The following is a 20,159-nucleotide window of genomic DNA, read 5'->3' on the forward strand; positions in this document are numbered from 1 at the left end:
TGATGACGGAAATAAAACATATCTAAAACACCAGTGCAGTGTGTTTTAACGTTGTGGGCATGAGTGTGAACTGACATTTTTTTAAGGAAAACCAGCTAAACTGTCAAAAATCTCCAAAGAACAATGGCAATCCTGCATTTCTAGTTTGATTTGTCTATGCAATGCTTTAATTACTAGCATTGGTATGTGTAGTGACAGCAGCCATCTACACCTTGAGTTCAACCAAAAATCTGATTGGAGTGAGTATTTTGGCCTTATGACTGCTATTTAAATGCTCCACTTTAAATCGTTTGACTTTGGGGCTAACGGTATGGCCACACATAAATAATTTTTGGTTTATTCTGACTAAAATCAGAATTATTTGGCCAAAATATTCAGAATTGTCTATGTTGTGCATGCACATCGAACCGTCAATGAAACACTCTTTATTGGCTAAACAAATTATTAGTAAGTATGTAAGTATGTGTAAGTAGTAAGTAAGTATGAGTTTCTGCAAAGCAAAAACTTCAATTGTGATGACAAGGTTAAGATTGCAATGAGTGACTTTTCAAAAAGTCGATTTCAATTTTTCCACGCTGAAGATATTAAAAGAATATTCAAAATTACAAAAGCCTGTGTCATTGCATAAGGATTAAGTAAAAAAAATTTAAACTTTTATTTATAATATAATTATTCTTATAAACAAAATCATTATATAAAATGAACCTCGCATGTGTGTGACAATCTGTCTTACACTCTGTCAAGAATTAATTGCTAGGAAAAACAAGATTTTTTGAGCATTTTGACATTGCACCCTGATTACCATTAGTTGCTGGAAGTTTGCATAATCAGTTATTGCCATGCCATGCAAACGTTTGTCAGTTGTACCGCTACCTAATAAAATTTTAACATGTACAAATTCTTTAGAGATGTACATTTATAAGCAATCCTAATGTCTACTTGCAGATATTTTGATACAATGAGAGCAGGGCGATGAAGAGATTATATTTGTAACCGGTTGATGTCCAAATGACCTGGTAGCATTTGTTTCACCACCTAACATACTGTGACTGTGGCTGTAGCCTCATGGTCTCGAGTAACTGAACTGTGAACATTTAGGCTTTAATTCCCAGAAGAAACCATTGTAAGTGACAAAGATGGTGCCTAACCATGAACTGTCTTCTGTCCAGAGGGCATTAGTAGGTACACTACCTTGCCACTGGGCCTAAACATTGCTTGCTAAGAACAGATATTTTTATATGCAATATTCTAAGTATTGTCTGCACAATCCACTACAAATAATGAAACAAGTTTCTTAATTGCAACACATTATTTTAATCAAGAATAATTGTTTTCAAAAATTTTCCATTCGTTGAGGTACAATTACTAGTTTTATAAATTGGAAAGTGAATGTAAAATAAATGATTAGGCCAAATTCATTTGATTGTAAAATATGACAAATAGCTGAAGTGTTGTTGTAGATCGTAAACCGGTAAACCTTCAAAGTTCTTATCTGTTTCAGGTTTTTTTCTCATTTGTGCTAGTATAAGGTAGAGTAAGTAACATAAATATTTATGTACTAAAGTAACAGGTTGCATGGTAGTGCTAGCTTTTCATTTGTTCAGTAGTTGGCTGAAGCAATCAAACAGCTCGAAGAAAGGCCAAAAGTCCATTTTTGTAAAATTTATTATTCTAGGCCAAACCACCTGAGTGATTTGATAGACTTCATACCCTGCAGTAGGACCGATGAGGAGACAAGCGTCTGGTAACCTCAATCTAATGTCATAAATTTCCAATGGCCAAATATAATTTAAGTTTCACATGAATAATTTACCTCTTTTAACCCTCTTTTTATCAGTAGCTTATTCAAAATGCTTAGTTTAGAGCCAAATACAATGAATAACGGTTGATAGTCTTTTGAAGCAATTTAAGTTTCTCATGAGTCTTCTAGTAAAAATTAATTGTCAAACTAATTATTTGTCCTCCCATGAGCATCTAGCCTTTATGAATGAATCATCTAGACAGTTAAAACAATTGAAAACTATTGAAAACGCTGACTATTTTTTTCGGAGCAGGCACAAAACATTTAGTAAAACGCACTTTCGGTTTGTTCTTAAAAATATTGTTTAGACTTCAGTTACTGTAGATTTATTTTAGGAGCTCTTGGACAAAAAACACTGACATCATACTCTTAGACCCTTAGACCATCAAACTGCAAAGTATGTCCAAAACATATGATTTATTAATAGCATTCCACAAAAGACAACTAAGCATATATTGAAACACACTTTCAGATCGTTTTCAAAAGTCTTTAAGCTTGACCAGGCTTTGACCTTGGGACCTCTCGCAGCAAAAACAAGAATTCCATCCCTATACCATCAAGCTATGAGCTACTTAAACAAAATATGACCTTTGCTAATGTCTCCCAAGCATCAACAAAGCATTTATTGAAAAACACTTTCCAACAGTTCTTGAGACATTATTTGGCTTCACCAGGACTTTTGTTCAGGAACCTCTTGCCACCAAAGTAAGAATCATACCCCTAGGTCATCAAGCAGTGAATTATGTAACAATGTAATGGAAGTTCAGTTTATGTGCAAGTATTCTGCACACAAACTTGACAAGGTTTTACAAACTTGTCAAGCTTGTTTACAACTTTTGTTAATAATCTTAACAAAAATCAAATTAACTAAAAACCTATCTGTCGTTAAAAAACGAAAAGTTTAAACTCTCCGATTAATACATTTTAGTCTACTTGTCATGCTAGAGTAGACAACTTTTACTAATCAACTTTTATAGACAAAAAATATTAGTTACTTTTTACTGCAAGTAAAGTAAGTAAGTAATTAAGTAAGGTAAGTACACAAGTAAGTCATGTTTTCACTGCTTGATGTGAGTTAATGTGAAATCTGGGGTTGGCTGCCACTGACGCATTTTTTGCGAAGTTTGCTGTCGTTACATAGTAACTTATTATTATGGATGTGTGACAACATTACCAATGATCCTTAGCATTTTCAACTGTTAAAAGTGTTGCCGAATAATTGTTTAACAAATGAGCTTATATGAGCCCGGCAAATTATAATCTTTGATCAATAAACTCTGAGTAGATAACAACCATTTTTTTCTGAAGATAAAACTATTCAGTTGTATTATGCCTTCCACAAGCACATCCAGTGTTAAAACAGATTAGCTTTCAGTGATGACATTATGGTTGATTAAGATTCAATTAACTACTTTTATTCAGATAATGAAAGTGGCAGCACTTCCTCTGACGGCGGTGAAAGTACATGTAATAGTTTTGTAAGAGCGAGGAATATTGCAGAGGTTCATAATAGCTTTGTAGCAATCGAAGCTTTAAATAGCTTTAGCAAAGCACATTGTTTAGATCCATAAAGTTTTTTGCAAAACTCTGTTTTTAAAAATGTTGGCAGCAGAAGATATATAACAAAATATTTTAGATAAAATTTGAAATGGAAAACAAGGGTATAGATATCATGTAGCAGAGTTCGCAATTTTCAGTAAAATGGCTCCCGGTAGGCCACAAACTAAATCTGCACATAAATGGCAGTGAAATGGGCAATAGATTTTTGGGTCGTGATTAAAGCTGGGAGCAGAGCACTTATCTTGCAGGTAATTATAGCTGCCTACCATGATAGGTTTAGCATTGAAGCAGTCATTGGATCATAGTTCCAAAACCAGAAAGTACCCTATGGCTTCTATAAGATAACTATTGAAATTTACTGTCGGCCTATGCAGCTGTGTTTCTGGGCAAGGTGAGATGGACACACTGCCTGGTTCAGTTCTCATTGTCTATTGACCAATTGATAAGCCATAATTACATTGGACTTCAAAGAGTCTAAAACAATAGTTTTAAAAAGGAAGTAACTATTTATAATTGGTGTCAGGTCTGCCCTGATTGTTGCCCAATTTACGGTGAGAACATGTATTAGTCATTGAAATAGGCTATAATTTGAACTCAGACACCAAACAATGACATCAGAAAGCAGGTAAGATCGAAAAAAAGCAAGTTACATCTAAATTAGCTTTGCAAATTTTGAGACAACTATTTCTAGGGAAGTTGGTTTTGGGTCTCCCTTAGAAGTGTGCAATACTGAGAATATTGGTGACAGAGTCTTCAGCATTTCGACTTGCTCCAATTCAAACAAGAAATTTAACATGTAAATATGTTTGATTAGTACAAAAATGAGTAACCAAATAAAGATAGTTATATTGAAATGATTATTTGTTTAACATCTGGCAGAGCCCAATCTTAATAAAACATAACTAGATCGATTAGGATTTGAACCATCATGCTATGAATGATCTTAAAAAAAACCTGACAAGGGGACTAAAAAGCTTATATTAACACACTTTTTCATATCATCCTTAAAACATTTATTTGGCTCAACCAGGATCTAAACCCTGGAACTCTAACACCTAAAGTGGAAACCATGTATCTAAGCTATCGAGCATCCAGAGCAAAAACTAAATATTTAAAGCTCTTATTAACAATACAAGTGCTGAGAGTTTAGATAAAAACTGCAAAATACCTCTAAACAAGGTATTTCTTAGGTTCAGCAGACAAACGATGAACCTACAAGTAGAGCACTTATAATGGGTAAATGCATAAAAAATATCCACTTGATCAGATAAACATACTGAAACAAAAATATAATACAAAAAATCTACTTCAAAATAGGCATCAAATAATATATTTTGCTGCATGAGCAGATTTTTAAGGAGCTGCAGACTGATTATGGTCCTACATGATAGGATGACACCTGACAAAGATAAAATTAATGTAAACTAAAATGGGAAACAACTGCAATGTTTAATTTTTCTTCAGGCAGAATATATTATTGGTTAGCCGACTCCTAAATACAATTTTTGCGGAAGCAGAAAAGTACACAAAGGCACTCATAAGATAGCTGTTGAACTCATTATAGGCTTACACAGCTGTGTTGTTAACATAGTTTGGGTATGTACATATGGTAGCGGAGTGCCAACATTTGAGTTCCAAAAAGAAGCAAATTTCTAATCCGTATCAATTATTAAAGTGTACCAGTCCTGAAAATATTTTCAATTTGGAAATACTTATTTGTTGATAATTAGTATTTCATTCGCCTTTGGTATATTGAAGCACATTGGGGATAAAAGCAACAAAATACAGAAATAAGCAGCAGGAAGAGATGGACACACTATCTAGTTAAGTCCTTAATGTCTATGTAGCAGTTGTTAAGGAGAAATTGAAGATAATTTCAAATAATCCATAGCGACAGCTTCAAAAGAAGTTTTTAACTGATGATTTAAAATATCATCAGGTAAAAAGGATTTAAAACTCGTGTTCCTGAAAGAAATTGAAATCTCAACTCAAGAGCAAAACAATGACACCAGAGCATTTTTGGTCAAAGGAAGCTAAGTTACACATTATGTACCATGGCTATTTCAGAGCTGTTTTTATCTGCGGAAACTGGGCCATACATAAAAGTATGCAATACCAAGACGACTCATAACATATCAGAATTAGTATTTTCTGCACTGACCGATCACAATTCAAAATTGATATGAAACACGTAATAGTTTTGACTCACTACTGCAATGACAAATAACTAATTAGATATAACTATTCTAAAGTGATTAGCAGTTTTACATGTTATGTGAACCAAGGAGTAACTAATGGGTGCATACGACTCAAAGGTGGGTAAACATGGAGCTATACACTAGCACAGTTTGGACCAAATATTAACAATTACTGTAAAGATTAAGTAAGTATATCCTGAAACAATTCAATTTTCTCTCCATCAACCTATATACTACAACTTCACATAAACAAATATATATGCACAGATTGCTACACTTTTTTATGACAAGCTATAGAAGTTTATACTACATTTTATTAAAAAAAATATTATAAAATATGATTTGGAGCACTTTAACATGAAAGAAGGTTGATGACAATCTGAGATGATTGAAGCCCCTAAAAGATTAATTGCTAAACATGCATTCCCAACACCATCAAGCCATAATTAATCAAGTAGCTTAAAAATGCATACCAACTTTGACTAATCGGTGTTATTTAACAGCAGTCAAAAACATACATTAGAATGCACGTTATTATCGTTCTCAAACATTTTTTTGGCTTCACCAATAAACTAAGTATTATGTAAAGACGATCTGAATTTTTAATAGCGCCTCTTATGCAACAAAAAAACTGATAATGAAAAGCGATCTCAGACCATTCCTAAAAAGTTCTGGTCTTCACCAGGATTCGAACACGGAACCTTTTGCACCCAAAAAAAGAATCATACCCCTAGACCAGCAAGCCAAAAATTAGGAAAATATATTATGTAAGTTCATTTTATCTGTAAGCATTACTTACAGTATTGCTATGATACTACATATTTGCTTGTGTTTGTGGAGTGAAACCAGTTAAACCAACTAAAGAATACTTTTATAGATTGATGTGTTCCAGCCTCCAACTATTTTAACAAATTAGTTTAAATTTAACAAACTTTTTTAGTCTTTCTGTTTATATTTGATGCACACCAATCCTAAAATAAAAAAAAACAAAGAAAAATGTCTGCATTTGTATTGGTGGACAAGCTTTGAATGCATTTTGTCAAATCTAAGGAAAAAAAAGCTTGTTTCTTTTTACTTTTGAAATACTAAAAACTAAAACTATATAACCATGGCAATATATAATAAAGAAAAAAAAACATGTTTCTCTAAAAAGCTTACCAAAAATGAAACTATGTATGTAATTCAAGTTTAATCAACTTCCAAAAAATAACCACGCATGATAACAAATATGTGAGAGTATTAAAAGGATAACTGAACAGTTCTCTAGCTACGAGCATGTCTTAATAAGGTTGCTATACATATAGCGAAACGTAAGCAAAGTGTGAGGATAAGTTTGTTTGTAATTAATGCGAAAGCATTTATAAGTAAATAGTTATTTTACGTGATTGGCTTCAGCATGCATACATGTAGGTCAAAATTTATGTTATGTGATTGGTCACAGCATATAAAGGTCAAGGGTTAGGTTATGTGATTGTTTACATACATGTATATGACATTTAGTTTCTAGTTTTATTAAGTAAAAGAAGTAGTGCCAGAGTTTCCTGTGTTTAGTGTATGAAGTGACAGGGTACATGTACATGTAGGTAGTGTTTGTTGACAGCAGGTAAGCATGCGCATGCAGATACATCATTAAAACTATAGCCTGAGGTCCTAATACTTAGTTAATATTTCAACGTTATCATGCCTGCATACTTTTTGTATAGAAAAAAGTTTGATGTGTTTATAAGTGTTTTTTACAACATTATTTAAAAAGTCATTATTTAATAATGATAAAAACTTGTTCTGTGAGTTGATGAAAGCCACATTAAAAACTAATTCGGAGTTAATGCAAAAAATAGAGTTTAGACAATTTTTTTCATGTTGCTATGAATTCAGAAAAGTATAATTTTAGATGAATTACTTCAAATACTTGAGTATTTATAATTATTAAATTTAAATCAGCTTAATTATTCATGGAGAATAAATAGAAAATAGTTGCTTACCAGCGGGTAACAGCAGGTGACAGCAGGTTACAATTCGTAAACTACTCTAGCTAATATTTTCTATAAATATTGTCATTCACTTTTTCATAATTGGTAACCCCTATAATTGTTGCTTATTTATACAGAAAAAGGTGTAAACTGATGTACAGAAAAGGTTCAAGTAAAAACACCTAAATTATGATGCTGATTCGACCTTCTTTTGTGACTTACCTGTAGACGCATGATTGTTAGACATAATAGATAACTCCAAATGATACTTTTTAATTACAACAAAAAATATAGTCAAGATATTGGTAGTATTACTCTGATTAAAACTTTGCATAAAATTATTGTTTAAATTGGAAGATAACTTCTGAGAACCCTTTATAATTGAAATAAAACTTTTTAGCAAGTTTCTTCAAATAAATTAATTGCTGAGAAAAAAGATTCCAGCTTGTTGATGCAGATGGTCATAAGCAAGCATATATGAAAAATATTAAGTTTTGCATGACTTTTCACAACAAACAGAAATGTTAAATACTAGGTACTGTTTTTTGAGTAAGTAGTCTATTGAGTAGATTATGACATAACTTACAATTCAGACCATTACATCAGATGAGTTATAGACATAGAGAATTATAGTTACACCAATATTCACCAGCCTTGGATATAATACATGTAGTTGGTAACAAACACGAATTACTCTGGTCAAGTAGTTTTATACTCTGCTCAAGTCACAAATATGTGCTTATAATTACTCCAGTAGGCTGCAGAGATCTACATATTTGCCTACCATTGCTTTCAGTTCTATTAGACTATTATTAAAACCAACTTCGACTGGTTTGTAGTGTTTCTATAGCAACAACACAGCATACCTCAAACCATTATTTTACATCAACCCAAAAATTCTTTTGAGTTTGACCGAGATTTAAACTCTAGATCTGTGGCACCCAAAAACAAGAATCATATCCTTAGATCATCAAACTATCAAATATGCAAACAAAATCTGACTTGTTGGGAGTGTCTCCCAAGCAACAAAGCATATATTGAAACACAGTTTCAGATCACTCTTGAAAAAAATTTTTGGGCTTGAGCAGGATTTCAACCTCAGACCTCTGATAACCAAAACAGGGTCATACCCCAGACCTTCAAGGTACAAATTGTGTTTACAAAATATGGCTTTTTGGTAGGGTCTCCGCAGCGACAAGAAACATATTTTCAAACGTAGGTTTTAAAACAGTTCTAACAATTATTTTTGAATTTCATCAGGATTTGAATATGATACATATAGCACCAGAAACAAAAAATACACCCTTACACCAATAACCTACAAATTAGGTAAACTGAACCTCAATTCTTGGTAGTGTCTCCCAAGCAACAACAAAGTATATATTGGAACACACTTTGAGATCATTTTTAAAAAGGTCTTTTTGGTTTTACTGGGATTGGAACCGAGACCTCTCCCACCCGACATGAGAAACATACCACTATTACGATTTCGTAAGCAGGAATTATACCCTAGCATCTTTAGGATAACAGCTGAGCTTTGTTTTAAGCTTGCATAGCTGTGTTTTTGAGTAGTATGGATATTTATGTCAAAGTAGTACATCGTAAACACTTGAGGTACAGAAAGAAGAAAATTTCCATTTCGGATCAATTATTAATTATTTTGCTTTAAAACACGATTAGCAAACTATTAAAAAACTTTAATATGTATTTCAATCAAATAAAAAAGTTCTCTAGTCCTTAATTGGTTTTCCAGAGTAGAAATACAAATTTTATGATATTTAGTGTTTCATGTGGTTTTTGAATTATGAAGCGACTCTGAGGATATAAATATATAAATGCCCAATAGGTATCAGGTGCAGATATACACAGTGTCTGGCTTAGTTGTCATTGTTCATTGAACAGCTGATAAAGGATAATTGAAGATAACTTCCAAGAGTCTAGAACGGTGGTTTTATAAGCGGGATTAACAGCGTTTAAGTAGGGTTATGTCTGCCTTAATTCAGTTCCAGTTTGTAATGAGAACAGTACTTAAGGACTGATATTATAATTTAAACTTAGAAACAAAACAATGACATCAAATAAAATGTTTGGTCAAATGAAACTATTTTACACCTAACCTCTTTAATTTTGAAATGCTTTTCTGTGAGGAGACTGGATAATGCTGAAAAATATGCAATACCAAAATACTCTATGTTCAGCCAATGTGTTTCAGCAATTTAATTAGCATTACGACAGTCTGAGAATGACAAATTGGATACAGTCAAACCTTTATTTACATGCATGTTCATTTCCCCAAAAAAACTTTTCAACAAATGTACAATGCCAAGTAGCAGAAGATTCTTGATTTTGTATTTGAAGGAATTTGTAATATTCGACTTGCGAAGTTTTCAAATATTTCAGATTTGTTTATGTCTGGGATGAGGCTTTAAAAATTGAAATTAATACAAAAAAAACATATAACATAAGTTAGTTTAAACTTGCCTTAGTATAATGTAGAGTAAAATGCAATAATAATTATATGCCAAAGTAACAAGTTGCAAGGTAGTGTTAGCTATTCATCTCTACTCTGTTGAAGCAACCAAACATGATTTCACATAAAGTTGAGCTCTTTTTTTGTAAGAATTCTACTATGCCAAACCACCTGGGTGTTTAGATGTGCTACATGACCAAAAGCACAGAAGCTTGATACAAATGATTAACAACCTCAACTTTATGTCATTGTGGTCAAGGTCAAGTATAATTTAACCTTTTGACTAATGAGTGCACATGACTCCAAGGTACGCAAATGTGGAGCTATCCAGTAGAGCAGTTTGGACCAAATTTTTACAATTAATAGAAAAATTCAATAAGAATTTACTAAAGCAATTATATATGTTTTTTCTTATACAATTATATAATACTATATCACATAGTTTCATATAAATATTTAAAGAGTGTTACACCCCTTTTTACTATCAGTAACATATTCAAAATACTTAATTGAGAGCATTGTAAAATTCAAAAAAGTTGATGGTACTCTAAAAAAAATTCAAATTTCCTATATGGCCGCTAACAAAAACAAACTGCCAAACATCTCTTCCTTTTACAACAGCCATCTTTAGATAATCAAGGCCTAATTGTTCTGATACCTGGAGATTGCAAGCAAATTTTGACTTGCTGGTGGTGTCTCCATCTGCTGTGAGTAAAAGCATTAGTTAATAGTCTAACACTGAAGCATGAAATACTTCAAGCTATTACTCATTCCCTTTTGATGTTTGCCCATGAGAGGAATGTGCTGCAAATTGAAGTGCTGCAATACCGTGACAACCCGTGAAAGAGCCAAAAAAATCTTTTGTGCGCTGTCACATCAAAAAATTGATTAGTACTGTGACAGTGAGATGATTCAACGAATTAAATCTTAGTAAAACTCAACATGCAAAAAAAGCATTGACAAGTGACAATAATCGTGGTAGGCATATAGGGAATTCTGTGCAAAAAATGGGCAAAGAGTCAAACATGATCATAATTTAATTAACTTAAGATAATAAAATAAATAATAAAATAACTTAAGATTAATCTACCCATGACAAAGCTTGGTTTAATTTCAAAGAGAGGAAACAAATACTCGCTACTAATAATTTGCGCCAATTCTTCCTATTAGTGAACATGACTTCCTCACAGATAAATATTTACATATATGGATTGCAAAACCATGTGGCCCCTAAAAATGCTATTTCTAACACCATCAAATCTAAAAACCAAATAACTGAAGACTGCAGACAATCTGAAATGTGATGTTTGCAAGTTTTCAGTTCATTCTAAAAATGTTTATGGCTTCACTAGGATTTGAACCCGTACACAGTTTACACCCAAAATTACAATAATAGTACTATACCATCAAACTATTTATAATAGTCTGACGAGTCTAAAAAGTTTTAAAAGGGCTGAAAGCAATAGTGAAAGTGACGCAAAAAGCGCAAAGAAAATATTATAAAAAAAGAAAATGAAGACAAAGTAGAATCAACACTTGGTTTTTATGTTAATTCTAAAATACACACTTGAAATCAGCACTTAATTTAGTTATGTGGCCAGTAAGTAAACTCATTTAGGTTAAATTTGCACATTCATGTTATGTAACATAGCATCAAAAGAGTGTAGCATACCAAATGTTTTACTGTGAAGCTTTTTTTTACCCATGTTATCCACTCTGTCTGTCTCGAAGGTAAGAACTGCATGCGATATTGTACAATATTATGTTACATCTTATTGCAGATAATAACCAATAAATATTTGTTGCTTTGTGAGCATTATTAGTGAATTGGAATAATAAACCTATTTCATCATAAAATCCTATTTTTGGGTGTTGTTTTCGGAATACTGAAGCAGTTTAATTGTTATTTACTTGTTTCGTATAGAAAATATAGCTTTGAGATAGCAGAAAATTGACATACAAGTTCAGTCCAATAACATATTAGGATCAAACCTTGAGGTAAATTTTGTTTAAATGCCCTTTTGGATCATTTTGAAAAAATGTGACTGGGCTTGATTGGGAATTGAACTCGGGACCTCTAGCACCCTATGCAGGAATCATACCTCTTGACCATCAAGCCATGAATACTGCGCATTTGCTAATGACTTTTGGGTAGTATTTTCAAAGCGGCAGCAAAACTTTTTTAACCAAAAACTTTTTTCTATGCACTGTTAACACCGATGAATTTCTTGATGGCATAGTCGTTGTTCTTTTTCAAAGGCTGAATGGTCAAGAAAAAGGCTATTAGTTATTAGAGTCAATGCTTGCCCGTACCTAAGAGAAAATATTGAGTAACGAGACATGAGTTATTGGCTGTTGTGAAAGGTGTGTCATACCTTTTGTCTTAATTATATTGTAAAAAATTCAATATTAAGAATAACCATGCTAAATTGCTCTGGCATGGTAAGAGAACCCCTCCTTTTCCTCAAATCGCAAGATGGCTAGTGATCCTAAGTGAGTTCAATTTTGTCATAGAGTATCGAGCGGTAAGTGAACACAGAAAGGCTGATGGAATGTAGACAGCCTAGCATAATTAAGTTAATTAGTGAAATCACGCCGCAATCGCATTATGGGGAAATGGAGACTTTCAAAATAAATTGGTGAACATCTGTACGCTTTTTTAGAGAACTGATTAGCAATTTTGACTATATATTATCTATATGCATTTCTGTTGAAGATCACCACGATGATGTACCATCAGTTTTAACAGTTGACCAAACGCATCCTGTTGACCAGGGACTATATAACCAAGACCATAGTCCTGACCCTCCAGACTCTGCCAGAGATTATGACCATGTGTTCTCTCTGATGGACAAAGCAGAAGTCGTATTAGGATGTAGCATTGATCTGCAATATTGTTCTCATTCAGCAAGAGCTTGATCGATACATTGCTAATTTGGATAGTCTGGAGTTAAAGAAATTTAGCACAATTCTCTCTAAGGAAAATAAGAGATGATAATGTGTTGGTAACATGACTCATGCATCTTAGCAGACCACGCGAAGCAATGGTTTGTCTAAAGGATACTAGACAGCAGGTTAGTTTTGTAAACTGACACGTTTGCTCATGCAGCTATTTGGAGAATATTGCAATGGTAGTACTGACATGGTGCTGGCTAGGAATTACTGCTGATTTTAGATGAGTAATGATTAATTGTGAAATTTTTCAAATCGCAAAGACGGATAGGCTAAATCTTTCTTTAAACACTAGACCCTGTTGGATAAGGATCCCTCTTGCCCCTGACAAAATGTGGCTGTTTGACCTAGTTAGACCATTAGCTTTAAGTGCAAGAGGATATAAATTTGTTATCATTCTCACCAATCCCTTACCCAATGGCAAGATGTGTTACCCATACCGGTTGCAATCATTCCTGCTGTGGTGGAAACTCTTGATAGCAGGATATTTTGATGTTTTGGTTACCGGAAGGGATTCTACATGATTGCGGGGTTCAATTCAAAGGTGACCTAATGACAAAACTATGTCATTCGTGGCATTTTGCTGAAATTCCTACAAACCCCATGCAACCCACTATCCAATAGAGTATTGATCGTGGTAATCTTTGCCTGGGTGATGCCATACCAACCATGGTGTAGATCGATATGTATGACCAAACTAGTTGTCACATCCTGTTCCATCAGGTCCTGAAAGCATTGAGCGCACTCCTCCGACAAGCACTGAAAAGACTACAAGTTTCATGATGCTCAACCGAGAATGTAGATTACCAGACCAACTGCTTCATGGCGCAAGTCATATTATCAACAGCTAATACCAAAGAATGAATATTTCTTTAGAACTAAAATGTGCCTTGAGTCGGCTTACAGTCTTTTATGGTGGCACTAGCGGTTTCCCATAAATCCTGTGAATTGTCAGGAGGAATCTAGCTTCAAGCCCGGTGACCTTGTTTTGATAAAGAGTAAACATAGGAGAAAGGGAAAAACACTAAACCACAACAAAAGTTTAATGGGCTCTTCTGAGTCTAGGAGGTATTGGGAATTGTAAGGCGAATTACCGCGTAACCCTTAGTGCCTCTCAAATGAAAATGTTTACTCAGTGATCCGCTTTTGCAGGTCAGCCTACGGTACCTTCCCAGGAAGCAGCAGTAGACAAAACGAGTTTGCATGATCCACGTTTTTCTGCCTCTCATGGTACGAATGCTTGGTCTGATGATAATTGCTCATCTACTATCACTTCATTGGACTGAAGTTGGCAAGCAAGCCTGTCTCTATTACCCAGTGGTAGGATAGGGCGTTTTAGCGCCCTTCTGTGAGGCTTCATGACCAAGTCTTCTTTCAAACTACTTGTATGAGAATAATATTATCATTATCTAAACAATTATTAAATGTTAGGGAAGAATATTGTCAGTTTAGGACATACAGCAAATAGTTTCCTGTACCCTGATGAATGTCATAGATAGTCTTGAAAAGTATCACTATTATATGCATCACACTTTAATATAGGGTGTAAGTGAAATTCGTTCTGTTTGTGTATTGTGTGTTGCTTTTTTGTGTGATAAATTTTTTCAAGTCAGGTTATCATAATGAACTTGGACCTAGCTGAAAAAGATCCACCTGCTGCTGACCCAAGCATGCAAACTGGTACTCATCACTGTGGCAGTCCAGTCTGTCAGCCATGAGGAGCTGAATTCAAGGGAGACAATAACTCTACGACTGCCTCATGAATTGTGTCGACCTTACATCTATACAAGATGGTGAAAATAAAATAATGATTCTAAATGATTCTTATGAAATAGTCGATTCATGCAAGGCTTGCTGAGTTATCAAATACCAACACCAAAGATGTGTTTGACTCGGATGATTCTGAAACAATAGCTAGTACAATGACAATGACTTTGGTAAAAAAAATATTAAGCATGAAAACAATGAAGACAATTGTTTTGTTTTAGATTATAAAATTGCACAAAAAGTTTAGGATTTTAAAAGAAAATGTTGAACTATCACGGACAGTCCTTCGACGCCTACTACCTCTAGTGACAGTGACACTGCAATTCATTTGAGATGTGCCACTCTGGAATCTGAGAATACCCAGCCTAAAAAGACATTACCTGAAGTGGATCAACATCTGGCTGATCTAAAGCAGTATCAAGATAGTGTGTCCACGTTAAAGCAATAATCGAGTCTCATTTAGACCAGCGTCTGGGATTCTTATTCTTTGGATGTTTCATTTTGTTCTGCAATGCAACATTTAGGGGCAAATAGTGTTAATGATATCCAAATTTAGCATGTCAGTGGCATTCGATTTTGTGGCTGACTGGCCATGAACCCACGACTACTGATTATTTTATTTTATTAATTCTCCATAATATTTTATAAAAGTGGTTAATGTTTGTATAATAATTTTTGTTTGAAGCAACACAAAATCACTTAATTTAAATTTGTAGCAAGCATGTATTATAGTAGAAAATATGGTTACCAGGGTTAAAACATTACAGAATTCGAGCGAAGCCAATTTCAAGGTTATGGTGCCACCAAATTCATTTATCAATATCAATGATTAGCAAACATTTTTGCCCCTGATGCATTTTCCGGTCGATGACTAGTGTCAAAATCTGCAGTGCCATCACCTGCTGGATGCCAGTCCGATTCACACGTATCACACTTTTATTGAATAATAGTAGTCTTATTGAACTTCCATGATCTGCCACGATTACCATTATAAAATACCATTTACACTATCAAGATGCATATTTGCAGTTTATGATGTTTTTGTCATGTATCTTCCAATTGGTTACATGCAAAAAAGTTTGGTTTACCTTTATCTATCAAACACCAAAGATAATCACATATTTTGTTGAGACATTTCATGTTTAATGCGCTTGTCTGTTAGTTTTTCACATAGTTGCAGAAGCATTATGTATATTTATCGTGATTAAAAAATCACTAAGAAATGTGATTGACTCATTGGTGTAAAGTAACACTATTTCGTGACTTTGACAAATAATTATATATTCTGTAAATGCACATAAAGTTGCAACACTGAAAACATTGAAGCCGCTTAAAACTCCTAACTGGTAAAATATCTCCACATTTGCTTTTGTTTCTATCCGTCAAACAAGAAAGAGGTTGAATGAAAAAATGTACCATTTTATAGTATTGTACTGTTTGCTTTCAACTTAAAGAAAATGTGGTCAAAGTCATGATACATGCAAAGAATCAGTTAACATCATTTAAATTTCTGAATCATTGAGCAAGATTCCCATGTTATTCTTCTGCATACAGAATATCTAGCAACAAAGCTTTTTCTGTTGTTTTATTTTGCCAAACTGACTGGTGTGTTTCAGCTGAAATGTTCTAAAGACTTCAAAGATGGAATATAAGATAACTGAAATATTGAAATTTGGTGAAATCAAAGAAATTATTTGCCTTCAGCAGCAGGTAAATAAAGGAATGTTATCCACTGCTGAGTTATATACCACACAGTTAGATAGTTGCTGTTAAGTTGTAATGAAAATTTTAGATTTAGAAAAAGATGATAACGAAGTTCCAACAGAGGAATCTGAACTAAAGAAATATGGAGAAAGGAATAAAATTATAGATGAACATGTGGATGAAGAATCAGATGAAGATGCCAATAAAGATACAGATGAAGACACAAAAAGATAAGAATGGAGGCACGGATATGAATGAAGTTACTAATAAACATGCAGATAAACATACAGATGAAGATATGGATGAAGGCATCGATGAAGATATGTATGGAGATACAGATGAAAAGATTAATTAAGAGTGTTTTATGGCAAGACTTATAAAGATGGTTGAAATAGTAATGACCTAACTATCTGTAGCGGAAGTTTTTTGTTACTAGTTTTGTCTACTTATGTATTCTGACATTCCACTATATTTTGTAACTAATATTTGACAAGGATACCTATTATACTTAAAGTCGGTCACATATGCTTAGTTATAAGTCTTGTTTACATTGTTTAAAAAAGAAAAGTTGACCTAAATTGCATATAATGAACAAAATTTGTATACTTTTAGTGCTTTCAGCAATAAAAGGCTACTTTTAACAACTTATTCACTGGCAGTCTCATTATTACCAGTTGGTGGCCAAACAATAGAAAACTATTCAAAGGTTTTGTTGTCCGAGAATGGATTGCTTTTTTGCTTCCCTTTCACAGATCTTTCGTTTGTTCCAGCAAAAGGTAAATTCTTACTGAACTTTAATAGTTGATAAGTTTTTTTTAAACTATTTTAAACATATGAGACATTTCTCCACATAGTGGCCGACTTTTCCAAACATTTTATTTTTAGTTTATATTTAATATATAATTTAGTTTCATTTTTTATAATATGATCCTAACCAGTTCCCAAAGTAACAACCATAAGTCTTAGTCATAGCCCAGTCAAACTTCTTATGGAGTCTGACTTTCACGGCTTGTATTTCTAATAACTATGAACTTTTATAGTTTCATTCAAGAGAGCTGCTTGCATTCTCTAAAATAATAGTAGAGACGCTTAAAAGATATTCAATTGAACTTGCAATTGTTATTAAAATTAAACCGAAAGATTTGGCAACAAAGACAAACTAATATGTACAATAAAGAAACAAAAATTGATTATTCTTTACTATAATAGTAGTCATATGCATTGTCTGTCTGTCTGTCTGTCTGAAGACCCGGTTGTTTGTTGTAAAAAAGTTAAATTGTACTGGATTCTTAGTTCTCATATTCACCCTGGTAAATCGACACTCGAACACATGAACCAATCAACTGCCTTGGTGTATTTTAGGATTGTTATGCAAATAGTTAGTACACCTGAATATCTCTCACAACACACTGATCTGCCAGGGCCCAGTAACTCTCACAAAACTGTGCAAAATCCAGACTTGTTTGGTTTAGGTGAAAAAAGAAATATTGGTAGAAACAAAGTAGGAAAAGGCCAAGTTTATTAAACCAACTTAGTTAACCAAATGACTCCAGAACATTAAAAGTAATAAAAAATCACAAAATAACAAACACAATTAAACCATAAATTATGGCAAGTTTGCTATACTAATAAATAGGTCAAAGAAACAAATATAAAAGTTTAATTGTTAATCGTTAAGGTCATTAATTTTCTGTACGGCAATTATATGTACAAGGTATTGAAGATGGAATAAAAATGTGAAGTTTTTAAGGAAAAATGATACAATATTAGTTGAACAACAAAAAAAATTGATAGGAAGAAGGTCAAACATAAAAAATATAGTTTGAGGGATAAATTGATCAAAGGAATCAAAGGCATTAATAAACTTTTGACACGCAATGCCCTTGCTTGCAAAATTTAAAACTTCAACCAAAATTTTGTTGCAGAATATTTTTAAGTTTTCCAGTTTTAACTCAGATGTTTGGTTTTTACATAGACATCTAAAATGCATGGTTTCAGTTGTATTAGAGTACCCTCTACTTATGAGAAAGAAATATATGCACACCTTAATAAACTGGGTTGATTATTAGCATTTAATTGCTAGATTATTTAAATATATGTACATTTTAATGCCAAGAGGTGTTTAGGATTTAATTGTATTAGTTCTTACAATTAAATTAGGCAACTAAGATCGCTATTTTTTAAATCAAATTTCAATGCTTAAAAGATCGTATCAATCAGTATAATACCGATCAAGTTTTAGGTTTTTGTTCAAATGTATTAAACCGAATGTATTAAACCCTCAGAAAAAAAACCTTTTGATCTGAGCACAAGACAGAGGGTTCATAAGCCACTCTACTAGCCAAATGTCAAGAACCCACAGACGTTTCTTTACAAGGTGAGGACCGACCGGTTTTTCAAGCTATCAAGGTATTCAAAAGATATAATCGCTAATCGACGACCAAAAATTATAACTCTAGTTATCTTACACCAAATTTACCAAAAGCCAAGACAGGTGCCGCTAGTGATGAATCTTACTTTAATCAAAGTTAATCTCTTTTCCACACATAACAGTTGGCTGAATAAGAATGGTGAATGATTTAATTGGCAATTATTTGCCTCATTCAATAAAACTATTGGTTAAGAGCAGTTTTAGTGAGTTTATCCACTATGTGTGAGCATGAAAAAATTTGAACCTTTGCTTATTTTTGATTCATAGTGTTTTATAATTTTATGTAACAGTAGCACAGAAGTGTTGCAATAATAAAACAACTTGTGGTAGAGTCAAAGCTAATTATCACATGTAATCCATATATCTACATCTAAAGTTTGTCATCATTTGTCCAAATGTTAGTCTGTCCAGTTATAGCTATTAAAATATTTGTTTAAAAATCTTACTTCTTGCTAGTTTTGAACTCACAAATATTGCAATTACAAGTTTCAATAACCACATTTAACAAAAAAGCTAAAGAGTTCTTATAATTTTAACTGTTTTACCATATATCGAACACTCTACAGCATAATAATAATTGTTAGTTGTGCCCACAGATTTTTGATGCTCTTATATCCATCAAATACTTTAGCCTACCTCTATGACACACAATGCTTATTTAAATCGGGCAAAATATTCTCATTTCGTATGATATCCGTATAAAATTCTCTGAAAATTAAATTTGTGCAAGTTTTACACTGATTGTAGCAAAATAACAACCATGTTGATATACTATTTGCAGAAGTGTCACACAACACAAAAATAGATATACATTGCTCGCTATTATTGTTATATCCGCCCTGGTAAAAAACAGATTCACAAACAGAGCTAAGGCAGTGATAAGGTGATAAGGTGATAAAGTTTTAGGTAAAAGTTTGAAGTTTACTAAAATATTAAAACTTCATTCAAGTATGTGTTTAGTAAGCTGAGTTTAGTCTAAGAACTCTGCACATAGTATATTGTCATGTTACAATGTTTTGCAGATGATAACCACTAAATGCACTAAAGTCAAGGTAGGTAACTATAGTTACTAAGGCTAAAATATTGTATCGTATACTTTTTTTTAAATATGATTTCGATGGATTCTGCCGGGATGTGTTTGCATCAGATAATTACTATTAGTTTCTATACTACTATCTTCAATACTTTTGCCTTATGATGCAAACATTTTAACAAGCTAAAATAATGTCACTGTATAACGGGTACCTGTTTTATTGTAATCATAGCAAAACAGGCTATATTAAGATAATACTTGTTGAGGGTTTCA

The 20,159-nt window shown here is 33.0% G+C and overlaps 1 protein-coding gene across 1 annotated transcript in view; it reads left to right on the forward strand.

Annotated features, from left to right (window-relative positions):
• LOC137398232 (microfibril-associated glycoprotein 4-like) overlaps positions 1–14,237 on the forward strand; it is a 33,982-nt gene extending 19,745 nt beyond the window's left edge. The window contains exons 6-7 of the mRNA XM_068084339.1: positions 12,716–12,874; positions 14,104–14,237. Coding sequence (XP_067940440.1) covers positions 12,716–12,874; positions 14,104–14,237 — 293 coding nt within the window. The remainder of the gene's footprint in view (positions 1–12,715; positions 12,875–14,103) is intronic.
• The last annotated feature ends 5,922 nt before the right edge of the window (positions 14,238–20,159 follow it).

Source organism: Watersipora subatra, chromosome 6 (assembly GCF_963576615.1).
Source record: "Watersipora subatra chromosome 6, tzWatSuba1.1, whole genome shotgun sequence".
Taxonomy (NCBI): Eukaryota; Metazoa; Bryozoa; class Gymnolaemata; order Cheilostomatida; family Watersiporidae; genus Watersipora; species Watersipora subatra.